The sequence below is a fragment of the Trachemys scripta genome, chromosome 14 (assembly GCF_013100865.1).
Source record: "Trachemys scripta elegans isolate TJP31775 chromosome 14, CAS_Tse_1.0, whole genome shotgun sequence".
Classification (NCBI taxonomy): Eukaryota; Metazoa; Chordata; order Testudines; family Emydidae; genus Trachemys; species Trachemys scripta.
Genome location: NC_048311.1, coordinates 26,286,526 through 26,309,494, shown reverse-complemented (window position 1 = coordinate 26,309,494; position 22,969 = coordinate 26,286,526). Strand labels below are relative to the sequence as shown.

The 22,969-nt window shown below is 37.9% G+C and overlaps 1 protein-coding gene across 3 annotated transcripts in view; it reads right to left on the bottom strand.

Moving 5' to 3' along the window:
• Positions 1-21,703, bottom strand: part of ATAD5 (ATPase family AAA domain containing 5) — a 28,089-nt gene extending 6,386 nt beyond the window's left edge. For 2 of the 3 annotated variants that reach the window (XM_034790004.1, XM_034790005.1), the window contains exons 1-18: positions 21,449-21,703; positions 17,772-19,588; positions 16,894-16,981; positions 15,031-15,195; positions 14,109-14,253; positions 13,440-13,524; positions 10,406-10,587; positions 9,703-9,860; positions 9,237-9,390; positions 8,699-9,001; positions 6,976-7,072; positions 4,726-4,811; positions 4,374-4,519; positions 4,122-4,272; positions 3,536-3,706; positions 2,046-2,164; positions 1,123-1,216; positions 755-819 (exon numbers count right to left, since the gene is read on the bottom strand). In XM_034790004.1, the coding sequence (XP_034645895.1) occupies positions 755-819; positions 1,123-1,216; positions 2,046-2,164; positions 3,536-3,706; positions 4,122-4,272; positions 4,374-4,519; positions 4,726-4,811; positions 6,976-7,072; positions 8,699-9,001; positions 9,237-9,390; positions 9,703-9,860; positions 10,406-10,587; positions 13,440-13,524; positions 14,109-14,253; positions 15,031-15,195; positions 16,894-16,981; positions 17,772-19,588; positions 21,449-21,514 (4,092 nt within the window). In that variant the 5' untranslated portion in view covers positions 21,515-21,703. The remainder of the gene's footprint in view (positions 1-754; positions 820-1,122; positions 1,217-2,045; positions 2,165-3,535; positions 3,707-4,121; positions 4,273-4,373; positions 4,520-4,725; positions 4,812-6,975; positions 7,073-8,698; positions 9,002-9,236; positions 9,391-9,702; positions 9,861-10,405; positions 10,588-13,439; positions 13,525-14,108; positions 14,254-15,030; positions 15,196-16,893; positions 16,982-17,771; positions 19,589-21,448) is intronic. The other variant, XM_034790006.1, reaches the window with a different exon arrangement.
• Positions 21,704-22,969: the final 1,266 nt, after the last annotated feature.

Genomic DNA, 22,969 nt, shown 5'->3' with positions numbered 1-22,969 from the left:
TAAAATTGCTGGTAGACAGAATGGTGATCCTCAAACCCAACTCTAATTCCTACTGTGTGAACACAAAAGGAGGCATCACCATACTAGACTTCACAGCAAATGGGAGTGTAAATTCTTCTGCATGGGCTCCTTCAATACCTAACGGTGACCTCTTTCATTACCATGGAGGGCCCCCACGATCAGTAGTATTTACAGAGCAACATTTGGCCTAGAGGATTTTCTTTCCATTAACTCTTATCAGCAGGTGGTCTAGCAGATTTAAAATCCAAAGACTGGAAAGTGAAGGGAAAAGAACAAAAATATTTTATTTTCAAAAATTAGATTCAAGTCTGATTTTATTTTTTTTTTTGAAGTTTTTAAAAAATAGTTTTTTTAATATACATTTGGCCTTAATTAAAACTATTTGCCAGTATTTTTTATATATTGGGCTGTTTCTTTTATATAAATACCCTGCAGTAGGGTTCTTTCAGTGACTGACACTAATTTTGGCAAAATCAAGTCTTTAAAATGGAACTTCTACAGATATAAAATATTCTGTATCTTGTATGAAATTGTTTACTTTAGTCTGAAAATAAATCCTTGTACAGAAGTGAAAAGTAATCCATTTTCTGTGGTAATATAATGGATTACATATAACTTGTTAAACCTACAAATTAAAAGTTACAAACTCAAATTTTAGGTTTTCAGTTATGCTAATTAAATCCTAAACTAAAATATATTAACATTATCTGTATTCCAAAAGATTAAGACTTACCAAAGAGGGTGTTTTAAAGTTGATTTCTTCAAAGTAACCATCAAACATTAAACTAAAAGTTGGATCTACACAAAAGATAAAATTTCACAAGGTTTAATTTTGTATCTTCAGAACTATTTTTCCTTATTTTTTAAAGCAGCCATCAAGAAAACAGCAGTGTCTTCACCTTAATATTCAAATATACCATTTGTAAAATAATCCTTTGTAAATATAAAAACACAGTTACTGTTTCAATAGAGAACGCCAGACACATTAACTTTGCATTAATGTTTCCACCCTAATCTATCTGACCCTGATACTATAATCAGATTTATCCAGGTGGACCCTTACATCTGCAGAGTCCCATTACTGAAATAAGTATTACTCACCATTTGTAGTAAGAATTACAGGCCTCTTTGCAGTGGCCATGAATGTCTTTATTGCACTTAGAAACCCAGCATCTTCATCAAATATTATATCAACCTATAGAAAGTACAAATAAAGTGGAAAATGTTTAGTAATAGTTTCATAGTTATGGAAAATCATGTAGTTTATTTTAAGTGTCCAGCTTTTACCATTAATATAATTTTCACCTAAACACAGTGAAGCTAAGGAAATATAGTGGCTACAAATAAAACCTACTAGTTTGTACCTAAAGCTTTTAGGACAAAAGTCTTATATGTTCAAGTTTTGCAATATTTCATAGCATTGTAGTAGTGATGTTATTGTTAGGGCACTAACTTTCTCCAAATTACATTTTGAGCTGTAGTTTCCCACGCTCATTCTAAACCAAAACAAAATTTTATTTTTATTTGGGGGAGAGGGATAGGTGTGGAAGAAGTGTCATAAAAGCCATTCAGCTCTTTATGTTAAAATATGAAAAAAAGAAAAAAAAAATCTTTTAATGCCTGCTTAGAAATGCTTTCAACATTATTTGGTACTTGGAGAATTTAAAAAACAAACTTCACACATTGTATTTATGGTTCTAAATAAGAATCTAATAGGTTTGACAGAATTAAAGAAATTTAGTTTAGAACAGCCTTGCAAAATTTTATTTGTCAAGTTGCATACTCTGAGTAACTTTTTGATGGGTGGATAAATATACAAGTAGGTTTATTCACTCTTAATTATCATGGTACAAAATTAATAAATTTTTCATCTGGGATAATTTTTGCAAGTCTGGTTCAGAAATACCTATATGGGTGAAATGACCTCTAGCTGAATTAGTTTAAAGATGGATAATAATCCTTATACTTAAATTAATATTTCAGTCATATTTATTTTTCACATCAGTGACACATTTAAGTTTTACCTCTTCAAAGAGAATCAGAGATGTTGCATTTTTTTTGTTGGGTTCCTCTCCTCCCACTTCCTTGCTTGTTGACTTAGTTTGAATATCCACTTTTTCTTTAGTGGAATTCTGAGTATTTGCTGCATATAGTCAGAGAATGAGCCATAAGATTAATGTAAAGTTAAAAGATGATTCAAGCAGTTTAATAGGCAACTGTACAATGCATTAGTTCCCTAGCAATGCCCTGTACGTATGAAGTGGGGAAAAAAAAAAAAAAAACCTGCAACAACATAAATATTCAAACACACCTATTTTCTTTTCTGATGTCTCTAGAAGACAATGATCTGCATAGGTTCCTGGGGATTACTGACTATTTGGGAAATGCTGACTGCCCAAGGTGCATTAACTCTTAAAAATAAAAATTAGATAGGAGAAACTCATTAGGATATCTAGTGCATGCAGGATTGTTGGTTGCTGTAATGCTTTCTTTCTCCTATTCTTTATCAGAATACATAGGCCCAGTCCTGCGAAGACAAACACTTGCTTAACTTTCCACAAGTGAACAGTCTTATTGAAGTCAATGGGGCTACTCACTTTGTAAAGCACATATATAAGTCACCCCCCAAGCGTCATAAGTTACACTGACATAAGCGCCAGTGTGGACAGTGCTATGTCGGCGTGAGAGCTTCTCCTGCCAACATAGCTTCTGGTGCTCCCGGGCGCTAGAATAATTAAGCTGACGGGAGAGCTCTCCCCCTCAATTTAGAGCGGCTACATTAGAGAGCTTACAGCTGTGCCCATGTAAACTCTCTAGTGTAGCCATGCCCTAAGTGTTTGCAGTAACTGGGCCTTTACAGGGAAGGACCCTTTCCTATTACGTGTTCATACAGCACCTAAAGAAAGGGGCCCCAATTTTGGATGGGGTCTTTAGGAACTACTATGATACAAATATTGTATTTTCTAGTGCTTTGTCTAGTCTCTGTCGTAGCTGATTATTATTCCTCAATATTTCATGTTATCCATTTCTATACATGCTAGCCTATAGTTGGGATGTTAGAATGCCTACAAACAGTTTAAAACGGTGGTGGGCAACCTGCCGGCTGCACGTGGCCCGTCAGGGTAAACTGCTGGCGGGTTGTGAAACAGTTTGTTATTTTGACTGTCTGCAGGCATGGCCACCCGCAGCTCCCAGTGGCTGCGGTTCGCCGTTCCCGGCCAATGGGAGCTGCGAGATGCGGTGCAGGCCACAGGTTGTCCACCACTGGTTTAAGGTATAGATATGCATTTGCTTATCATGCTCTCTTGCATTATATTGTCTCTGAAGGTGTTTACACAGTATGATTCATTGATTCTAAGGAAAAAAAGGGACCATTGTGGTCCTCTCATCTGACCTCCTGTACAACGCAGGCCAGACAACTTCCCCCAAATTCCTTTTGAACTACAGCATCTTAAAATCTAACAATTTTTCCAACCCCAGACAGAATAACTCCATTATAAACAGTAATACCTACCTTTGTTTTTTGCTTGAGATTTTACTATTTCTTCATTACTCTCAGGCTTAGAAGATATTTTGAAATAATTTGCTAATGTTTTAGGGGGTAAACTTCGTTTTAATCCTGTTCCTTTGGGTGAAAGTGGAGGTTTTCTTGGTGAAATAGCTTTCCTGGGAGAATTTATTTTTTCTGAAAGACAAGGTTTACATTAGCCTTCAACTTCTCAAATACTTCTCAGATAAACTGACAACAGGGTTTCGTTCAGCTATTTTGTATGTAGTACAAGACAGTCTAACGTAAGCAGCAGTACACATAGTTACTTTTCTTCTTCTTTTTGTTAATTCACCTATGGTTAACATCCCATACAAGTGCTGCAGCACTTATTCTACAATGCAGAAATAATTATTGGGGATAATCAAATTAAAAGTCACTGTAAAACGGTGTAATTCAGTAAATAGAGTGGGGTGGGTTTTTTTTGGCCTGAACCAGTGAAGCAAAAACATTCAGAGTCTGACAAAACTGAGTTTACCACTTTTTATATGAATGTCTTTTAGCTTCCTTCTGATGGCCTCAAAGGAAAAGGTAAGATAAATGCCACACTTACTCGGGGACTTAGTGCTGCTACAACTGTTAAAGAAGCAAGGTTTATGTGCATTTACACCTTGTTTGTCCACTTGATGAGACTGAGTAGCCTCCTTTAGCTGAGATAGGATCTGTCTACCACTTCGCTGGCAAGAGGCATTCACTTCAAATATCTGCAAGAATAATTTATTAAAAGGGAATTCAGGTGCCTTTTATTTAAAAAGTTATTTTTATACTTCTACATACAAATTAGAAAAGCAGATTAAAAACAAACCTTAAAACCAAGCTCCTGAGCACAAGCATACACTGCAGCAGTCTTTCCCACCCCTGATGGGCCAGTAATCAGCACAGTATTGCAGAGAGTATTCTCTTCCTCACTCTCAGATTTGTCATCTTTAAAATCCATGCTGTCCATAGAATCTACACAATTATTTCAACCAAAGGAAACAATTTAATAATCATTTTAACCATTATCAATTCTAGCCATTTCACATCAGAGGGAAATAAGACAGTGTGAACATAGAATACTTTCCATATTTCAAAAAAACAATTTAAAATATTTTTCAAACAAAGAGTGCATGTCTTTTAAAGTCAGTATTTTGCAAAATGTGGAAAAATTTCAGCACCTTGCTGACTCTCTGTGTCATCTTTTTCATTCTTCTGATTTCTTTTTTCCTCCCAATCAGCTCTTTTTTTCCATTCTTTCAGCCAACTACAGAAAAAAAACCCAGAAGAGAGATATTAAATATAACTCAAACTGACCCAAGTTCAGATGGAATAGTTCAGAACTCTTTTCAAGGATTCCTTCTTCACTCTCCATTTATTCAAGCCAATTGTAGAAACAATTATATTCATTTTTTTCAAAGAAGTATTTGAAATAAACCACAGAGAATAGTGAGACTGATCAAACAGATCGATTAACAGTTTATTATTCTAAAGTAAATGGTTTTTAGTAAAACACTCAATGTATGTCTTTGTTAGGGTTTTGTTGCATTCACAATCTGAATTATTCATTCCCCAGAAACATTGCATTTTACTGTTAAGGCACAATTGATGCTATTACTAAAACTGACAAACTACCATGATTACAGAGGATGGTCTAAATATTAAACATGCATTTTAAAGGTACAGTCTTTTCACAAAGATTGCTGTTAGTCTTAGTGGTGTTGAGTCACAGACTTATCTAGGAGTATGATAAGATCAATTAGGTTTACTACAGGTCCCCAAAAACACTTGTCAGATAACATCTTTTAGTCACCACGCGACCTGGGCTGCAATTAGTTACCATTTGTTTAAAATACAGAGTCTTTCATTTGCATCCTAAGTGAAAAGTTCTAATATAGCACAAATGGTTGTGACAAAAATCATTACCATAAAACAACTATTTGATGGTCTCTGAGACATGAATTGTGGAGGCAGTTTCATCATTAGGGGACAAGTGCTGGGAAACTGCATTGATAGATGCAACCAAAAAATTAGGCGTCCCTATCAGAAGAGCCACCACAATAACTAGCACCCATCTAGGCAGTCTCAGAAGAAGAGCAAAAAGGATTGGATGATCATGAGGACTAAACCATCCTCCATCCTGAGAATAATCTCCATTTTATAAATATATCTGTCAGGTTGAGGCATGTGTGTAAAAAACCATGGGAGAGCTCTGACTCCTGTTGCACATGTTATGCCCATTGTGTATAAATAAAAGATTTCAGTCCCCACTGCTATCAATCTGACAAAATTAAGTTTATTGAAATACTAGGAAGCCTGAATATTGGAAACATTTCACTCCATCCAGAATCCAATATAGAAATTCAGTGTCTGTTGTGCTTTAGTGCCAGAAGGCCCCAATCCTGATTTAGACTCCAAAACGCTACCACAGGGGTAGGCAACCTATGGCACGTGTGCCGAAGGTGGCACGCAAGCTGATTTTCAGTGGCACTCATACTGCCCGGGCCCTGGCCACCGGTCCGGGGGGCTCTGCATTTTAATTTAATTTTAAATGAAGCTTCTTAAACATTTTAAAAACCTTATTTGCTTTACATACAACGATAGTTTAGTTATATATTATAGACTTAGAGAAAGAGACCTTCTAAAAACGTTAAAATGTATTACCGGCACATGAAACTTTAAATTAGAGTGAATAAACGAACAGTCGGCACACCACTCAAAGGTTGCCGACCCCTGCACTACCATAAAATAACTTAGGGATAGCAGATCACTTTATATCAATTGGCATTAAGCTTGTTTCCACAGTATTGCAAAAATCTTATTGCAACACAATACTAAACACTGCAGACCTTAAAAAAGACCCCAAGTATTGTGATGTTCAGAATTATTTTGTTAAGACAACAATCATAAAAATGTAAGGCTCGAAGGGGCCTCAGGAGGTCATCTAGCCCCCTGCACTGAAGCAGGACCAAGTATACCTAGACCATCCCTCACAGATGTTTGTCTATCTTGTTTTAAAAAAATCTCCAACAATGTGGATTCTACAACTTCCATTGGAACTTATTCCAGTGCTTAACTATCCTTATAGTTAGAATTTTTTTTTTTTTTTAATATTTAACCTGTCCAACCTTGATGTCATCTGCAAATTTCATAAGCATACTTTCCACTCTGTTATCCAAACCATTAATGAAACTATTGAATGGTACTGTACCCGGGACAGACCCTTGTGGGACATCCTCCCAATCTGACAGTGAACTATTGATAACTATTCTGAGTATGGTCTTTAAACCAGTATTGCATCCACCTTATAGTAATTTAGTATAGGCCACAGTTCCCTGGCTTGCCTATGAGAATGCCACGTGGGACAGTCTCAAAAATCCTCATTAAATCAATGATATGTTTACAATAGGATACATTTTCTCATATCTGACCTGTGTAACTTTTTTATTTCTGTTGAGTTCCCTATAAGTTCACTGGAGTCCTGAGGTTGATATTTTTCTGTCCAGAGCACATCTTCCTTTTCACCACCTATAGCACAGAAAATAGAAATTGTCCATTTTAAACATTTCTGCATCTAGAAAAACTAAGCAAGTTGAGTTCAATTTTATGATTATTTTATAACAGGCTTTTTGGAGGAACACTGGAATTAAGAGAATAAGATGGGGAAAATGGATCAACTCACACAAGCAAAAAAGAGCCAAGACACTTCTCAACAAGTGCTTAGAGTTAAACGCTGGTCGTTGCTCACAGCCAGAGTAAGTGGGCTATGTGCAGGGGACTACATGAAAGTTGGGGGGTAAAAGGCAAAGAAAAAGAAAGAACAGAATTCACACTGTTGGAGGATCATGCACACACAAACATCCAAGTTCATGACAGTCTCTATGCATAGATTCATAGAGTTTAAGACCAGAAGGGATATCCATATCATAGACCATTAAATTTCACCCAGCTACCCCTTTATTGGGCCTAATAATGTACGTGTGCGTACACATACACATGGGGCTAAGCAGGATGAAAATAGTTAGTTATTTTTAAAAAATCAGTGACAATATTTTTAATTAAAATTGGCTATTTTATTTGCATGTTACTAGTTCTTTACTTTCTTCCAATTTCATATAGTCTTTCTATAGTGGATATTTTGTTTCTTTAACTAGTTTCCTAGTGGTCAATAGAATTTCAGATTTTACTGAAAGATTTTTTTTCCTGCAAAAAAGTTTCACATTTAAAATGATTATTTACAGTGAAAAAGACAAATCTAGGACCTCATTAATATCGTTGCTGTGAGAACAGCACAAATTAACACAAATTTGGGGGGAGGGATAGCTCAGTGGTTTGAGCATTGGCCTGCTAAACCCAGGGTTGTGAGTTCAATCCTTGAGGGGGCCACTTAGAAATCTAGGGCAAAATCAGTACTTGGTCCTGCTAGTGAAAGCAGGGGGCTGGACTCAATGACCTTTCAAGGTCCCTTCCAGTTCTAGGAGATGGGATATCTCCATTAATTTAATTTAACACAAAATTGATAAGCAAATAACCTCTGCTACATTTGCAACCAACACTACCTTCTGATATACTGAACTTCCACATGTCAAGAAAGCTCCTCCATCAGGGTTTGCAATTAAGTTAATGGCACTATTCAGGTGAGTAAAATTACAAACCTATTTGCAGGATGATGGCCTTAATTTTCAGTAGTTTGGTTGCTTGTTACAAAACTATAGCCATTTTGTAAAATTCAAGTAGGATATCCTACCAGTAGTAACATTTACAAAAAAACAACAATAAAACAGCATTTATAATTTCATTCATTACAAATTTTCATCTAATGTTGCAATAGTACAAATTTTCAAGTTAGTTTTACAAAGTCTCAACCTGACTGAAGTCAATATTTAAGAAGTAAAGCAAGTAATTTAAATCATGATTTATACTGGCTTGATTTAAATCACTCCATTCTGTGGTTAAGTCATTATCTCCAGAGTGGCTTATCCATTTGACGAGATTCCCAACTCTCCTCCTTCCCCCTGTGGATCTGCCAAAGAGACCGTTTGGGACTGTTCTCTGCAGCACACTGTGGGGATTCCATGAGCCCCATCTAGGTCCATTCACTTAATAGTATGAAAGCATGTTCTAAGAATTTAAGTAGCAAATGTAAAAAGTTACCAGAGACAGGGTTTAATTTTGATCCAAGTTCACGGTCTTCTATTGTTTTAACATCAGATTTCTGGGGTTTATTTGTTTCCATATGTGTTACTTTTTCTGTGTCTGCTTGCTTTATGCAGGATACTTGGGTAACTATGCTCTTGAGAGTTTTGGATTTTAATTCAGTCTCTGCATTATCAATTTGTTTTCTTCGTTTTGATTTGTGGTCTTCGAGTCTTTTTCTTTTCCTCTTGGTTTCTTCCTGATTTTCAGAATGCATTTGATCTAGTTCAGAATTTGTAGTTTCATGTTCTTTCATGCATACTAATGAACAAAGAATAAAATGCATTACATCATTTCAAGACTTCAAATGTACTGATACAGTACATTTCTCACTGTTTCCTAAAATTTTAGAAATACTTTAATCACAATGACCCAAATAAGATTACTGTAGTTTTATTCAGATCATGTTTCTATTTATATATTTTTAAAAACATTTAAATTGTCCTGAAATTGACTTGTTTCTATATCAGTAGTTTTAGTTATATACATCACTAACCTTGTTTTTTATTTTTGAAAAGGACGTGTTCTGTTTGCTTTTTCAGAAACTGGTAAAAAACTTTTCTCACAGGAAACTGTGAGTTAGAAGATCTGATCTCTTCCAACAAATACTTCCTTAGTATTTTGGGAAAAACTGGTCTCTGTCCAGACAACTGCAATAAATATAAAATAAAAAGCCTTTCAAAATACCCAAAAGCATTGACCAAATAAACCTACCTGAAAAATTTCACTATTAAAGCAGAATTGTTTAACTAGTTTGTTAAGCACAATGACTACATACCCTCTGACGTGCTATAACAGGAAGGAGCAAGCTACATTAACCAACTTTGAGTTAAATAAATTAATCATGGGCAGATGCTTTAATTAAGGCCACAAGATTTTGTAAAAGAACAAAAGCCCTGAAAATATAAACCATTTTGATTGACCCTTAGTTATTATAGCAATAAAAGACTAAAAATACTAACCACAATTGAAGAATTGCTGCCACTAGATTTTGAATTTATATCTGAGAATTCACCAAGTGAAATAGTGAGTTTTGTGACATCAGTTACTTCAGTGTTTAGTTCTCTTAGCCTGGTTAGAAGAGGACAGGACGGTGATGTTAACCTCCACACCACACAACCTATGTAAGAATTAAAAGATGGTTAAGAAAAAAGTACTTAATCCATGAACTCAGCCTCCTAGACCAAGTGAGAAGTAACTGCTATACCCTCAAAGCCAAGCCTATTTAATTTACATTGCAACATCTTCACACCTGGGCTGCTCTGGTTTTTCTTATCCCATTTCCTTTCAGAAAAGAATCAGCTGCTTTCATGTCCCACCTGGCCAAAAGCAAGATTTTTACTCTCTAAATAAGTAGTTTTTTCAAGTCCTATTTTATTAGGAATTATATCTTTTAAACACGCTATTTGTCTACTTATGAATTTATATGTTCCATATTACTGAAGTATTTCAGCTCTGTTTTAAAATCTGTATTTGACAAGACTATTTTTAATGCCAATAAACTTATTTAGTTTTGTTACTGCAACACAAAGAAAAAGTAGGAGCTGCCAATTATTCCATCATAGTTATACTAAAAAGCTTTGTCTCTGAACCTTTAATTTTCAACACAGATCTCCTAGCAATTTACTTGAATTTACACAGGCTCACAGACAAATAAAAACTTACAATCATCCTTCTGCTGAACATGGACAACTCTCTGAAAACAGCAACTTGCCACAGAGTATGCTTCTAATACCGCTGCTTTCTTTGCAATGTGTCTTTTGAGAGACTCTGGCAAACCACTCATCAAAAATTCACGTTTTGCTTTGAACTGCTCATCGTCTTCAGAATTTTCAGATGTATCTTGGCTTTAAATAAAATAAGTGACAATGAAAAGCAATCAAGCTACCAACCATGCAGAGTTCACAACAGTGTTTAATATGAATAAAGTTTACTTATCCCTACCAGCAATTTGACACATTCCAAACTGTGTCAGATATGCAATGCTGAATTAAGTTTAATACCTGTGGTATCCATTGTACTAAAAATGATACTGTTTATGTGTTATTGTGAAATTGCATATAACTTCTCTAGGAGAAGGGGGATATACTAGCATAATTCTTCTGATTATCAGACCTTTGAAGTTTCGCCTTGAAGTGGGGACCCACTGTCTGGCTGATTACCTATCCGTGGTCTCGTGAAAGGTTCAAAGTGGATTCTCTAGAGACCAACAAACAAAGAAAGGACATAGGGATAAATAACTTGGTGATCAACTGACTCAGGGCTTTTGTTCTGATCCAGCTAAAGGAAAGGACCACTGGTCCATGGTGAGCCCCCATCCTTAGGGAAGGACTGGAAAGACTTCAGCCCACTGAGGCCCCATAAGACTGGGTGCTTGTTCTGGGTAGAATCTGTGATGAACATGAAACAACAAAACCCCTAGGTGGGATTTGAAGGACTTCTTCTGCCAGAGCCTTTGTTTTTATGAGGGGTTGAACTCTGGTAAGCTTATTAGCATGCATTTAGTTTCTTTATTGTTTTTAATATATTTTCTCTGTCGTGCTTTTAACTTAAAAAAAAATATGCTTGCTTAGTAAGAACTGTGTGGTAACTTATAACTGTGGGCAATTGCACTGTTATTACTCTCTGAAAAGAAGGCAAAAAGAAACCTGCTTGAACAGACTGTCTTTTTCTGGGAATAATACACTGAAGGCAGGAAACTGTTCAGCCTGGAGATACCCCGTCAGATGGGAGATAGGAAGTGGACAAGGGAGCCGAAAACCTCAGAGTGGGTGCCATTGCTGGACCACTGAGGGCAAATATAGGTACAGTTTCCCTGAACAGTGCTACAGATAATTTACATATTACAATCTCTGCTAAACACTAAGAGTAACAAACCGGAAAATGGAATATACACTCATCTTCCTGGTTCCCACAGTTCTAAGGCATATTTTAAGAAGATATGGTAGATGTGGTATATCTTGACTTTAGTAAGGCTTTTGATACTGTCTCGCATGTCTCTCTCATAAACAAACTAGGGAAATACAACCTAGATGGGGCTACTATAAAGTGGGTGCATAACTGGTTGGAAAATCGTTCCCAGAGAGTAATTATCAGTGGTTCACAGACATGATGGAAGGGCATAATGAGTGGGGTCCCGCAAGGATCAGCTCTGGATCCAATTATGTTCAATATCTTCATCAATGACTTAGATAATGGCATAGACAGTACACTTATAAAGTTTGTGGACGATACCAAGCTGGGAGGGGTTGCAAGTGTTTTGGAAGATAGGATTAAAATTCAAAATGACCTGGACAAACTGGAGAAATGGTCTGAAGTAAACAGGATGAAATTCAGTAAGGACAAACACAAAGTACTCCACTTAGGAAGGAACAATCAATTGCACACATACAAAATGGGAAATGACTGCCTAGGAAGGAGTACTATGGAACGGGATCTGGGGATCATAGTGCATCACAAGCTAAATATGAGTCAACAGTGTAACGTTGTTGCAAAAAAAGCAAACATCATTCTGGGATGTATTAGCAGGAGTATTGTAAGCAAGACACGAGAAGTAATTCTTCCACTCTACTATGCGCTGATTAGGCCTCAACTGGAGTATTGTGTCCAGTTCTGGGCGCCACATTTCAGGAAATGTGGACAAATTAAAGAGTCCAGAGAAGAGCAACAAAAATGATTAAAGGTCTAGAAAACATGACCTATGACCGAAGATTGAAAAAACTGGGTTTGCTTATTCTGGAGAAGAGAAGACTGAGAGGGGACATGATAACAGTTTTCAAGTACATAAAAGGTTGTTACAAGGAGGAGGGAGAAAAATTGTTCTTCTTAACCTCTGAGGATAGGACAAGAAACAATGGGCTTAAATTGCAGCAAGGGTGGTTTAGGTTGGACATTAAGAAAAACTTCCTAACTGTCAGAGTGGTTAAGCACTGGAATAAATTGCCTAGGGAAGTGGTAGAATCTCCATCATTGGGGATTTTTAAGAGCAGGTTAGACAAACACCTGTCAGGGATGGTCTAGATCAGGGGTCGGCAACCTTTCAGAAGTGGTGTGCGGAGTCTTCATTTATTCACTCTGATTTAAGGTTTCGTGTGCCAGTAATACATTTTAATGTTTTTAGAAGGTCTCTTTCTATAAGTCTATAATATATAACTAAACTGTTGTTGTATGTAAAGTAAATAAGGTTTTTAAAATGTTTAAGAAGCTTCATTTAAAATTAAATTAAAATGCAGAGCCCCCCAGACCGGTGGCCAGGACCCGGGCAGTATGAGTGCCACTGAAAATCAGCTCACGTGCCGCCTTCGGCACACGTGCCATGAGTTGCCTACCCCTGGTCTAGATAATACTTAGTCCTGCCTTGAGTGCAGGGAACTGGGCTAGATGACCTCTTGAGGTTCCTTCCAGCTCTATGATTCTAAGATGTTTCATATTACAGTCATTATTAACTAAATGCAGGTTTAGATTTTGAGCAACATAAAAGGACCCAACAACAACAACAGTATAAAAATCAGCCTGTAACATTTTAATATGTAACATACCAATTGATATTGAAACCCAAAACATTTTTACTACACTTTGATGTGTACTTTAAATATTATGTAACATGACAGGCTTACAAAGAAACCTGGGTATTTCAATATGACCATGAAATAATTCAATATATTTCTCATAAATCATACACAATTTGTACTGGACTGACCTGCTTTCATCAAAAATTAGGATTGGCTCATCTGCAATGTTTTGAGCTTTTTTGCCCAGGAATGAAGGCGGGGCTCTTACTTTTCCTTTAAAAATTAAGCAGATCTGCATTAGTACTAACATCCAAATAATTGCTACGGTTATGTTTTCATCCTAATTTAATCTCCATATTAGATATTTTTGTGTTATGTATAGCAATATTCCTAAAATCTAATATACTTTTCTTCATGAAAGACTTATTCTGTAACTTAATTCCCTTAAAGCTTTCTCGCTCTAGAGACACTGTCAACTTAAAAACTTCTGTCTAAAAATATTTTTCTCTAGTTTCACTTCTACCTTGCGAGTCAGACAGTAATTTGTGCATAATCAGCTTCTCCTTCAATACGAGAGTATAAAAGTATGATTATAAAAACCACATAAATTAGCAGGATGACGAAGAGGAATGGTGGAGTACCAGAAATTATTTTAGTTTCTTTAAATTAGAGATTTCCAAAATTGTTCTACTCTATTTAAAGGACACTGTCAAGAGGACATATACACATATATAATTAACAACAAAGAAACTATTAGTGTAGCACACAAATCAGAAGTCAAAGTAGGTCTTGGTGTTCAATATTGGCACTTTATACATTGAAATAAAAATTAAATGCGTTTATTTAAATCCAATTACCGTGTGAGCTCTTAGTAACCTTCATATTTCTAGATTTTTTCCCTAATACATCATTTAAACTTCGAAGTTTCTTTTGCTTTTTCTCCACACTCGGTGTAGAAGCAGTGGTACTACTTGGGCTTGAGTCTAAAATTATTACTGAATCCTGGACAGGAAACAAAAAGAAATTGATAAAAAATGAAATACAACTTCCTCCCCAAATTGTTACTTTTACTGTTTCCAATTGTGAACACTACAATTAATGATAGGTATTGCTGGAACTGATAAATTAGACACTGTTGCAAAGCTCAAAAATTGCTCTATGTAATAGTTCTACTTGTGTTTCCTACAAAGGGGTATATAGAGTAAGTTACAGGGGAAAAAAAACAACTCAGGCAGCAAGTACATGAGTGAGCTTTTTTCCTACAAAAAGGAATTAAGGAACATTGTGAAAGTGGTATGATTTTAGAACTTTTTTCCAAAAACTGTCCATGAGAGGTCATTCTGTTTAGGAACAGTTATGCGTATAGGTCATATATTTCTGGCCTGCCCCATCCCTTTTGGTTGTAACTACTAGGGATATTAAAGAAACCAAGATCCTGCATCTTCTGGGTAAATGACCAGTTTCCTGTTAATAAAATTGACATTTTTTACTTAAAGTAAAAACCTCAATCAGAACACTATAGTAAGCTATGTCCTGTGAGAGTCTGATTCCACAGCCCATATGGTTGCAGGAATGATCCCTTAATCTTCAGACCCAGCTCATACCAGTTAATGTAAAACCAAAACTATGCTACCACATCATCACCATTCACTTCACATGATCCCATAGCAGAAATATGTACATAGGGTAAGAAATTAAAACTAAATTATTGCTTAAATGAGGCTATCTAAACTTTAAAAGCAATATGGATTCTATACTACTCAAAATTTGCAAACTTACTTCATTTTCTTGGATTTTTTTCTTTTCAGCAAGAGCTTGCTGTCGAGACGAGCGTCTTACAGGTGTTGGGGTGTCTTCATTAGCCTTTGATCTATTATGTTGTATGGCCTTTGCTTTTTCAATCAATTGTTTAGCTTTGGATATATTTTTAGAAGTACAGCTCATCTATCAACGAAGTACAAAACAACAAAAACGCCTGACCATTTATAGCCATATATTCTACATTTAAATAAAAATCAGTCTACATAAGTTACATCATTCTTAAAGCTCATGTAGCATACAATTTACAAGGAAATAAAATGATTGTGGGATTCATTGTTTTTCCTTAAAGGAATCTTATTTGGTGCCATCTTATACAAGCACATTATCAGAAGACTCGTTGATTCGCAGGCCAGAAGGGGCCATTGTGATAATCTAATTTGATCTCCTGTATGACACAGGCCATAGGTTTTCCCCCAAAATAGAGAATATTGGCTAAACTGTGATCATCATGAGGACCATAACTCTTACAAGTCTATTGCTATCACTGGATATCACTTTTACAAAGACATCGCACAAGTTATAAGAGCAGAAGGGAGGGGATTGCCATTAAAGATTTAAAAAAAAAAAATTAAGTGTGGAACAGCAGCAGACACGATGGAGCAGACAAGATATAAACATTGAATTAAAAATAATTTACTGCCCATGAAAGGCGCCTGACAGCCACACAAAGAGATTTTGTAATTTATCCATGAAACAAACAAGTAGAGCACAGACAATAATTATTTAAGCTTTCTTGTACTGCACCCAATATGATCAACCCAGTTCTGGAAGTACTTAGGTCTCTGAATAATCTTTGCTCCTGCTGCTGAAAATGCCAACTAGAATGCCAGGTAGTGCCGAGTCTAAGGTGGCTTGTTTCTGCCATATAACTGTACTACACTATCATTCTGATAAAGATTTCTCAGGTACGTTGTAGAAAGCAGCTTCACACCTACTGAAACATGTTCAAGACTAAGGTACTGAATCATCATCACAACTGTATACTGGTTATCTTTCCACCTGAAACCAAATTCAGCCCTCCTATGCTGGAGGCATAAACCTATGAGCCAGAAGTAGAGATGAATGAAACTGGGAGGCTCCACCAGTGAGGTTTGGTTGGTGACAAGAAGCCCAACCTTGCCTATTTGGAACAAGATGCTGAGTTTTGCAAGGAGGCTATCCCTGGGCCCTGATCAGAGGCTCTGTATTTTGTATCAGCCTCTGGTCAGAAGATGCCTTATAACTGAAGCTTCACTCCCTTCCTCAGAGCAAATAGAGAAGGAGCTTTCTGGCTCTCGATATCCCTGCACAGCCTCCTCAGTGATGTTGATATCTCTTCCTGACAGACAACTCTATCTTTCCCTCCTCCCCACAGCCTTCAGTATTTGGGTCTTTTTCCTCTAATTAAGAATTCCAGTGCATGCCTCAGTTGCTACTTATGCTTTTCCCAAGCTACAGCAGGAACCTGATATGATTTTTGACAGTTTTACTGCTGTCCACAGTATCCTGAGTAATAGCAGTAAAACAGAAGTCCCATTTCATTCAGATGTATCTTGGTAAAGCTAATGCCACTGGACCCATCTTCCTGCAGACAGACATTGCATCTGATTACACTAATCTTCCAAATATGTTTTATTTTTAAAAGTTTAGCTTAAGTTCTGTAATAATTAAAAAGTTTAGGTCGCCTCATTTACCAGTGCACCTGAGGTGAATGGATTTTTCAAGTCTTAGTTGATTAACTTTACACAATGGGGAACAAGAAGGTGCTACACTTATTTACTTTAATGTTCTACAAGTGACTTTTCCAAACACACACATAACAGACTTGATTATTTAAGCTACCTTTATATTTCTTGGAGTAAATTCTTCATTTTCCATTGCTTCAGCTTTGTCAGATTTTTTAGATGCATTAATTCGAGTAAACCTCATTCTAAACAAGGAAAAACATCATGAAATTAATTTTTTTTAAAGGAGGCATCAGTCTCCACCCCAGATTCATTGGAATTTAAGACTGACTCCTATCAACAGATGCAAAAATCCTAATGAATAAAGGAGCTAAATGTATTTTTCCTTTGAGTACAGACATACACCCAAATGATATTAACATTCATGTCAGAGACAGAATATTTCCAAGTGTGTCAAGTTACTGTAGTTCATTTATTCTACAGTAGAATAGGAACTTTTGCTTCCCTATCCTGTTCCACTGATTTAAAAACAAAACCTGAAAAAAAAAAAAAAAAAAATTTGACTTGGGTAAATATAGGAGAGAATTCTTAGCCGTCTGAGGATACTTAATCGTGCATACCATTTGCTAGTCACCTATTGCGATCCACTTTTCAACAGATTAGCGGAAGAAACAACATCTTCCCATGTGCTAAAACTGAAAACATGCTCCAGAATGTAACAATATTCTTTCATCTATGGAAGAAATGAATCTCCAGACTTGGACTAAGGATCTGATGCTGCAAAGTTCTAGGTATATACAGCAGCTGCAGCATAGGGCTCTACTAGTTCTAAGACCAGTAAAAAGTTCAGTTCTCCATGTTGCTATTCAACTGGCCCGCTAGTTTGTAGGAAACCTAGGAGTGCTTCTCAATCCACTTACCATCAATATCCCGCCTTTAATGCTGAAATTTATATAAATAAGCAAACATTCTAGTAGATAAAAATTATTCACCAAAGCAAAATATACCAGATATTCTAAAAATGCAAACTTTTACCTTATTGGGCTCTTTGCATCAAAGGGTACTGTAATCACCTCAGCCTTATACATGTTACTTTTCCTCAAGGATCTATTGCTTGATTTTGGTGTGGAAGCATGTATGGGACTATCACCTAGTGCATTTTCAGAAACAGTATTACTAATGCTAGCTTTTTCAGGTGTAATGCTTTTGAAGGTTTCTATTTTCTTTTGCTTTAGGCTCCTTCTTAATTCGTTCTGTTTCAGATGTGATAAGATTCTTATATCATCTAAGGTTTTTTCTTTAATATGAGCATTAGCCCCAGTATTTTCGTTATTTCCACTACTATTTGGAACATTTGTTTCTTTAGTCTCCAAAACCTTCTTTCTTTTCTTTTTAAGCATATTAGTTCTCTCCTTAGTAGTACTACTTTTTTTGGTACTACAGTGTGAATGTTTGTCAATATAATCCTTTAGTATTTCACTTTCATGTCTTGTATTTGAGGCTGCCTCACTTTCTTCAATTCCCTCATTTTGTTTTGAAGGCTTTTCACTGACTTCCTTCAGTTTTCCAGGTATTTTTTTAACTCCACTTTTTACCGTATCAGATGTTGGTTGTCTAAAAGCTTTCATAAATTGATGTCTTTCTTCTACAGTACATTTTGGCTTCACAGCTTCAGGACCTACAGCTTCTAGTACAGCTAACTCCAATTCTTCCTCCTCTATAACTACATTAGATTTTCTTTTCTGAGTCATTTGTTCAGTCTGTTCAATCTCTAAAACAGATGGACTGCTTTCTCTTTCTATTTCATACCCTTTTTGCTTCAAAAAGATAGAAGCTATTTTCCTAGAAACCTTTTGCTCCTTTAGCAGAGAGGGAGATTTGGGGGGAATGGGATGAATCTGTGCAAGGACAGTTACTGTCCGAAGAGGTAGTTGCTGAGACTCCTCGCCATTTTCAGGGTCACTGGTACTACCACTTTTGTCTGTTTCACTTGCTATAATAAAATTGTTTAGTGTTGGCATTCTGGTTTCTGGAATTTGATCCACTTCATTTTCGCCTTGACTTTTCAAAAAGTCCTCAAATGACACCGTGACTGTACTATCATTTAACTGTGATGTCTTATCCACATTAACTTCAAGGCTTGAATTACTTACAGTACTCTTACTTTCAATTATTTTAGAAGATGTGATTTGTTTTTTATCTTTTAGTTCCTGTTCATTCAGCTGGTTTTCAGAGGAGGAATTTTCAGACAAATCAGTATCATCTTTGTGCTTTCTCTTCCTTGATTTTTTAATGTAATTTTTTGATACATTTAGTTCCGATCCAGTTTTCTTAGCATCTTTTCTGCAGGTGACAGTGTTTGAAGAGTTTTTGCTTTGCTGATTATCTATTGCTAATTCTTCTACATATTTTTGGGCAAGTAGAGCAGAAGCACTGTTAGCAATAAAACTTGTATTTAAACACACTTCCTTTGGTTTCATCACATCTGTACTGTCATTGCTATTAATTTCTATCACACATTGATTCTCAGGTGTTTTAATATCTCTTAATGTACTATTTAAATTAACTCTCTTCCCTCTCCTTTTCAGTTTTGAAAAAGATGTTGAAGAAGGTCTCAAAGGTGATTTACGATCTTTACCATCATCAACACACAGCTGGTAAGACTGGTTTATTTTATTTTCTCCAACTCCAATGAGTAAGGTGGTCTTCTCATTTGTAGAAGTCTTTTTAAAATAATCCAATATGTTGTTAGATTTTGGTGGTGACACTTTATCCACTGTTCTTGCTAATGGTGAAAAATATTTTGTAATTGTTTTTATAGGGGGATCTTCCTCCCTTCGTTTCTTGCATGGCTACAAGTAAAAAAATTCAACATTAATTTTAACAATGAGTAACAGTGACTTAGACTAATGAGGTATGTAAGGTGGTAACACTGAACAGTACATTGTCAAACTATTTAACAGGATAAAAGAAAAATTCAAGTCTTTCTCTAAGGAAAGCTCACATGTATTTCAACAGATGTTTCAAGTTTAGATAAAGCTATCCAGCAACTTGGGTAGGGAAGCTCACTTGAAATTCACTCTGCAGAGTAGACCCCTGCACCTCTGCACAGCCACAAGGACTTCAGTGAAACTCTGCACAGAGGTCTGCCTGCATGAAGTTAATTGCATGATCAGGGCCTAAAATAGCTCTGAAAGGATCCTGGACTACCTTAGTTAAGGAAGCCTATCTTCCAGAAAAATTATCTATGACTCAGGGCAGTGACCAAAGTGCACCTTTGTACAGCACCTAGTCCAACCTGATATTGATTGGGGCCTAAAGGCACTATTGAAATGCAAATATTTATATTAAAATATGTCACAAGGAAGAGAAACTACATTCTAATTTTTTTTCACGAAATAGAAAATAATCTGTTACATCTTTCTCCAATATATGAGCAGTACCACTTATTTGTCATACTATCACTGAACTAACTTCACAATGTACAAATGTCATTATTTTGTAATAAATTGTTATGCTTCTTGCATTTGCCTATGAATTTGATAGTAAGGGATGGTCTACACTCAGTTCTTGTACTACTTTATACTGATTGGAAACCAGTATAATTAAAGTGGTACAACCCCTTAGGGTGGATGCAGATGTACTAGTATAAAGGTCCTTATACCGGTACAAATTATTACCATAAAATTAGGGGAATAAGCTATAATATAATAAGGAACCATCTTTATACCAGTATAACTGTTTCTATAGTAGGGTGTACAAATTATCTATTTCAGTAAAAATCAACCACATTCATAACAGCTAAAATATTGTGAGTAGATGAGGCCTTAAATATCAACAACAGGCTACACTACACTACAGTTTTTGTTGTAGGAGATAAATTGAGTGGACTCGTTCAGCCTTCAGGGAATCCACAAACATTATGAATAAAAAGACTGAGCCATAACTTCGGTAGCATTAGTGACGTATAAATTCAAGGTGACAGTTGTTATTTGACATTTACCACTGGGATGCTGGGTTGGTGGGATGCAACAGGACAACATTTTCATGTTGAAGCTTCATGTCTTAGCTCAATAATATTTAGCATTTGGAGAAGTTTTACAAACAGTAAAACAACAACAACAACCACCACCACCCCACAGTAACTCCTGATGCAGCACCAGCATGAAACATACACCCCCCCACAGAACCAGGCCATCTGTAAAGTGCAATCCCATACCACGGGAAACCCACAATGCCACATTATGAAGCTGCTCCACGGCACCACATCAGAGCCCCTGAACCTTTTCAGTTGGCAATACCAAACCACCACTTCTTAGCATTATTAGTCTTACCAGCGTGCCTAGGAGCCTCAGTCATGGCCCAGGAGCCTGTTGCGCTAGGCGCTGTACAGCAAGACCGTCCCTGCCCCATCACATCACTGCCTTGTTCCCCCTCAGCCCCCCCAGGAACAAGTCCCTCACCTCGCTGCACCCCAACTCCTTGCTCATGCCCCAGGACGAGGCCCCACAGCCCTGGACTTAGAAGACCCACTTCACAGCACCACAACAGCAGGACCAGGACTCCCGATCCCAGAGAGAGAGAGATCCCTCCACCGCCCCGCCCTGCATTTCAACGCCAGAGCCCCCGCAAGCGCCATGAACCCCACCCCAGAGCACCTCCCTCCCACAGCCGGGCCCCAGCTCCCGAGTCCCGTGGGGCGGGTGTCTCACCGGGGCGTCACTGTCCTTCCCCGGGGCAGAAGTAGCCGCCGCGGCCATGGTCACTCTCCCCACCATCCCCCCCCCCCGCGGCAGGGGGGAAGCAGGATCCCTCAGTCCCAGGGAGACCCCTGCCCCAGAGCCATGGGGCAAGAGCGCCCGGCCCGGCCGAAGCCGCCTGACAGGAATTAACGCGCGACGGAAGCACCCAGGCAGAAAAGCGCGCGCGGGACAGGTTCAGAGAGCCCGGCGCGAGAGGGGGGCGAGGCCAACAGGCCCACGTGACCAAAGCAGGACTACACATCAAGACTTTCCAGCATCACGTGATGCTGGCACGGCTCGGGCTGCCCCAGAGACGAGCCTTTCTAGGGTCACGTGATCTAAGCGCCAACTGGTCCCGCCTACTCCCTTCGTAAAGTCACGCGGTCTAGCGGCGAAGCCGGGGCTTGTCGCTGTCAGTCGGGTTTTCGCGCCGCCTGCACGTTGATGACAAGGGGGTGGAGCGCGTATAGCGTCATGACGTAAAAAGGGAAGGTAGAAAGGGGAGGCAATAGAGGTCAAACTTTCTGCAAATGCAAAGTAGCCTCGTCTCAGGGTGGGGTTGTATTGTTGGGGGTGAGGGTGAGCGTGAGGTGGGGGGGGTCCCAGAGGAGATGGTCGTAACTGGCCTCTCCTTAGAAGTGTAGGTCACATGCTCCCACTGTCTCCTGGGCCTTGAAATCACCCTGGGGTGCCTATACAGTGCACCATCAGTGTCAGAGTGAGCTGGCCCTCTAAGGGGGCTGGGGTTGCTCACTGTGCCAAGTTTGGGTGAAAGTAATGAAAGATAGCTGGGATTGGTCACATGCTGGAGGAGCACGTCTAAGAACTAGGTTTGTTGTAAAGTATCAGGGGGTAGCCGTGTTAGTCAGTATCTACAAAAACAACAAGGAGTCTGGTGGCACCTTAAAGACTAACAGATTTATTTGGGCATAAGCTTTCGTGAGTAAAAACCTCACTTCTTCGGATGCATAGAGTGAAAGTTACAGATGCAGGCATTATATACGGACACATGGAGTGTGTCCGTATATAATGCCCGCATCTGTAACTTTCACTCTATGCATCCGTAGGTTTGTTGTATGGCTGTCTGTAGCCATTCAGAGGCAATCTGGGAGTGCGTCCTCAGCTCAAGAGGGAGAGGTTCGCTAGACAGCCAGAAAAGGGCCAGTGAGGAGGTTGAGTTGCATAGGTGGGAAAAGACCCTGGGAAGGAAAGAAAGAAAGGGGGCAGTTTGGGTCCTCTACCCTGCAACCCAATGGTTTAGGGACCTGTAGTAGAAGGTGAGATGGGACTGACTGGAGCCTAGGAGGGGTGGAAGCTGAGCCCCAGAGAAGGGCTAAAGATTGTTTAAATATGATTTGAGTCTTTTGATTAGCCATGAGCTCTGAAGCAGTGCTTTCTCTGTGCCTAGCACAGTAAGGCCTCAATCCTGATTAGTGCTTTTGGGTACTATTGCACTATAAGACTGTGATTGCACAAAGACTTATGTGTGTG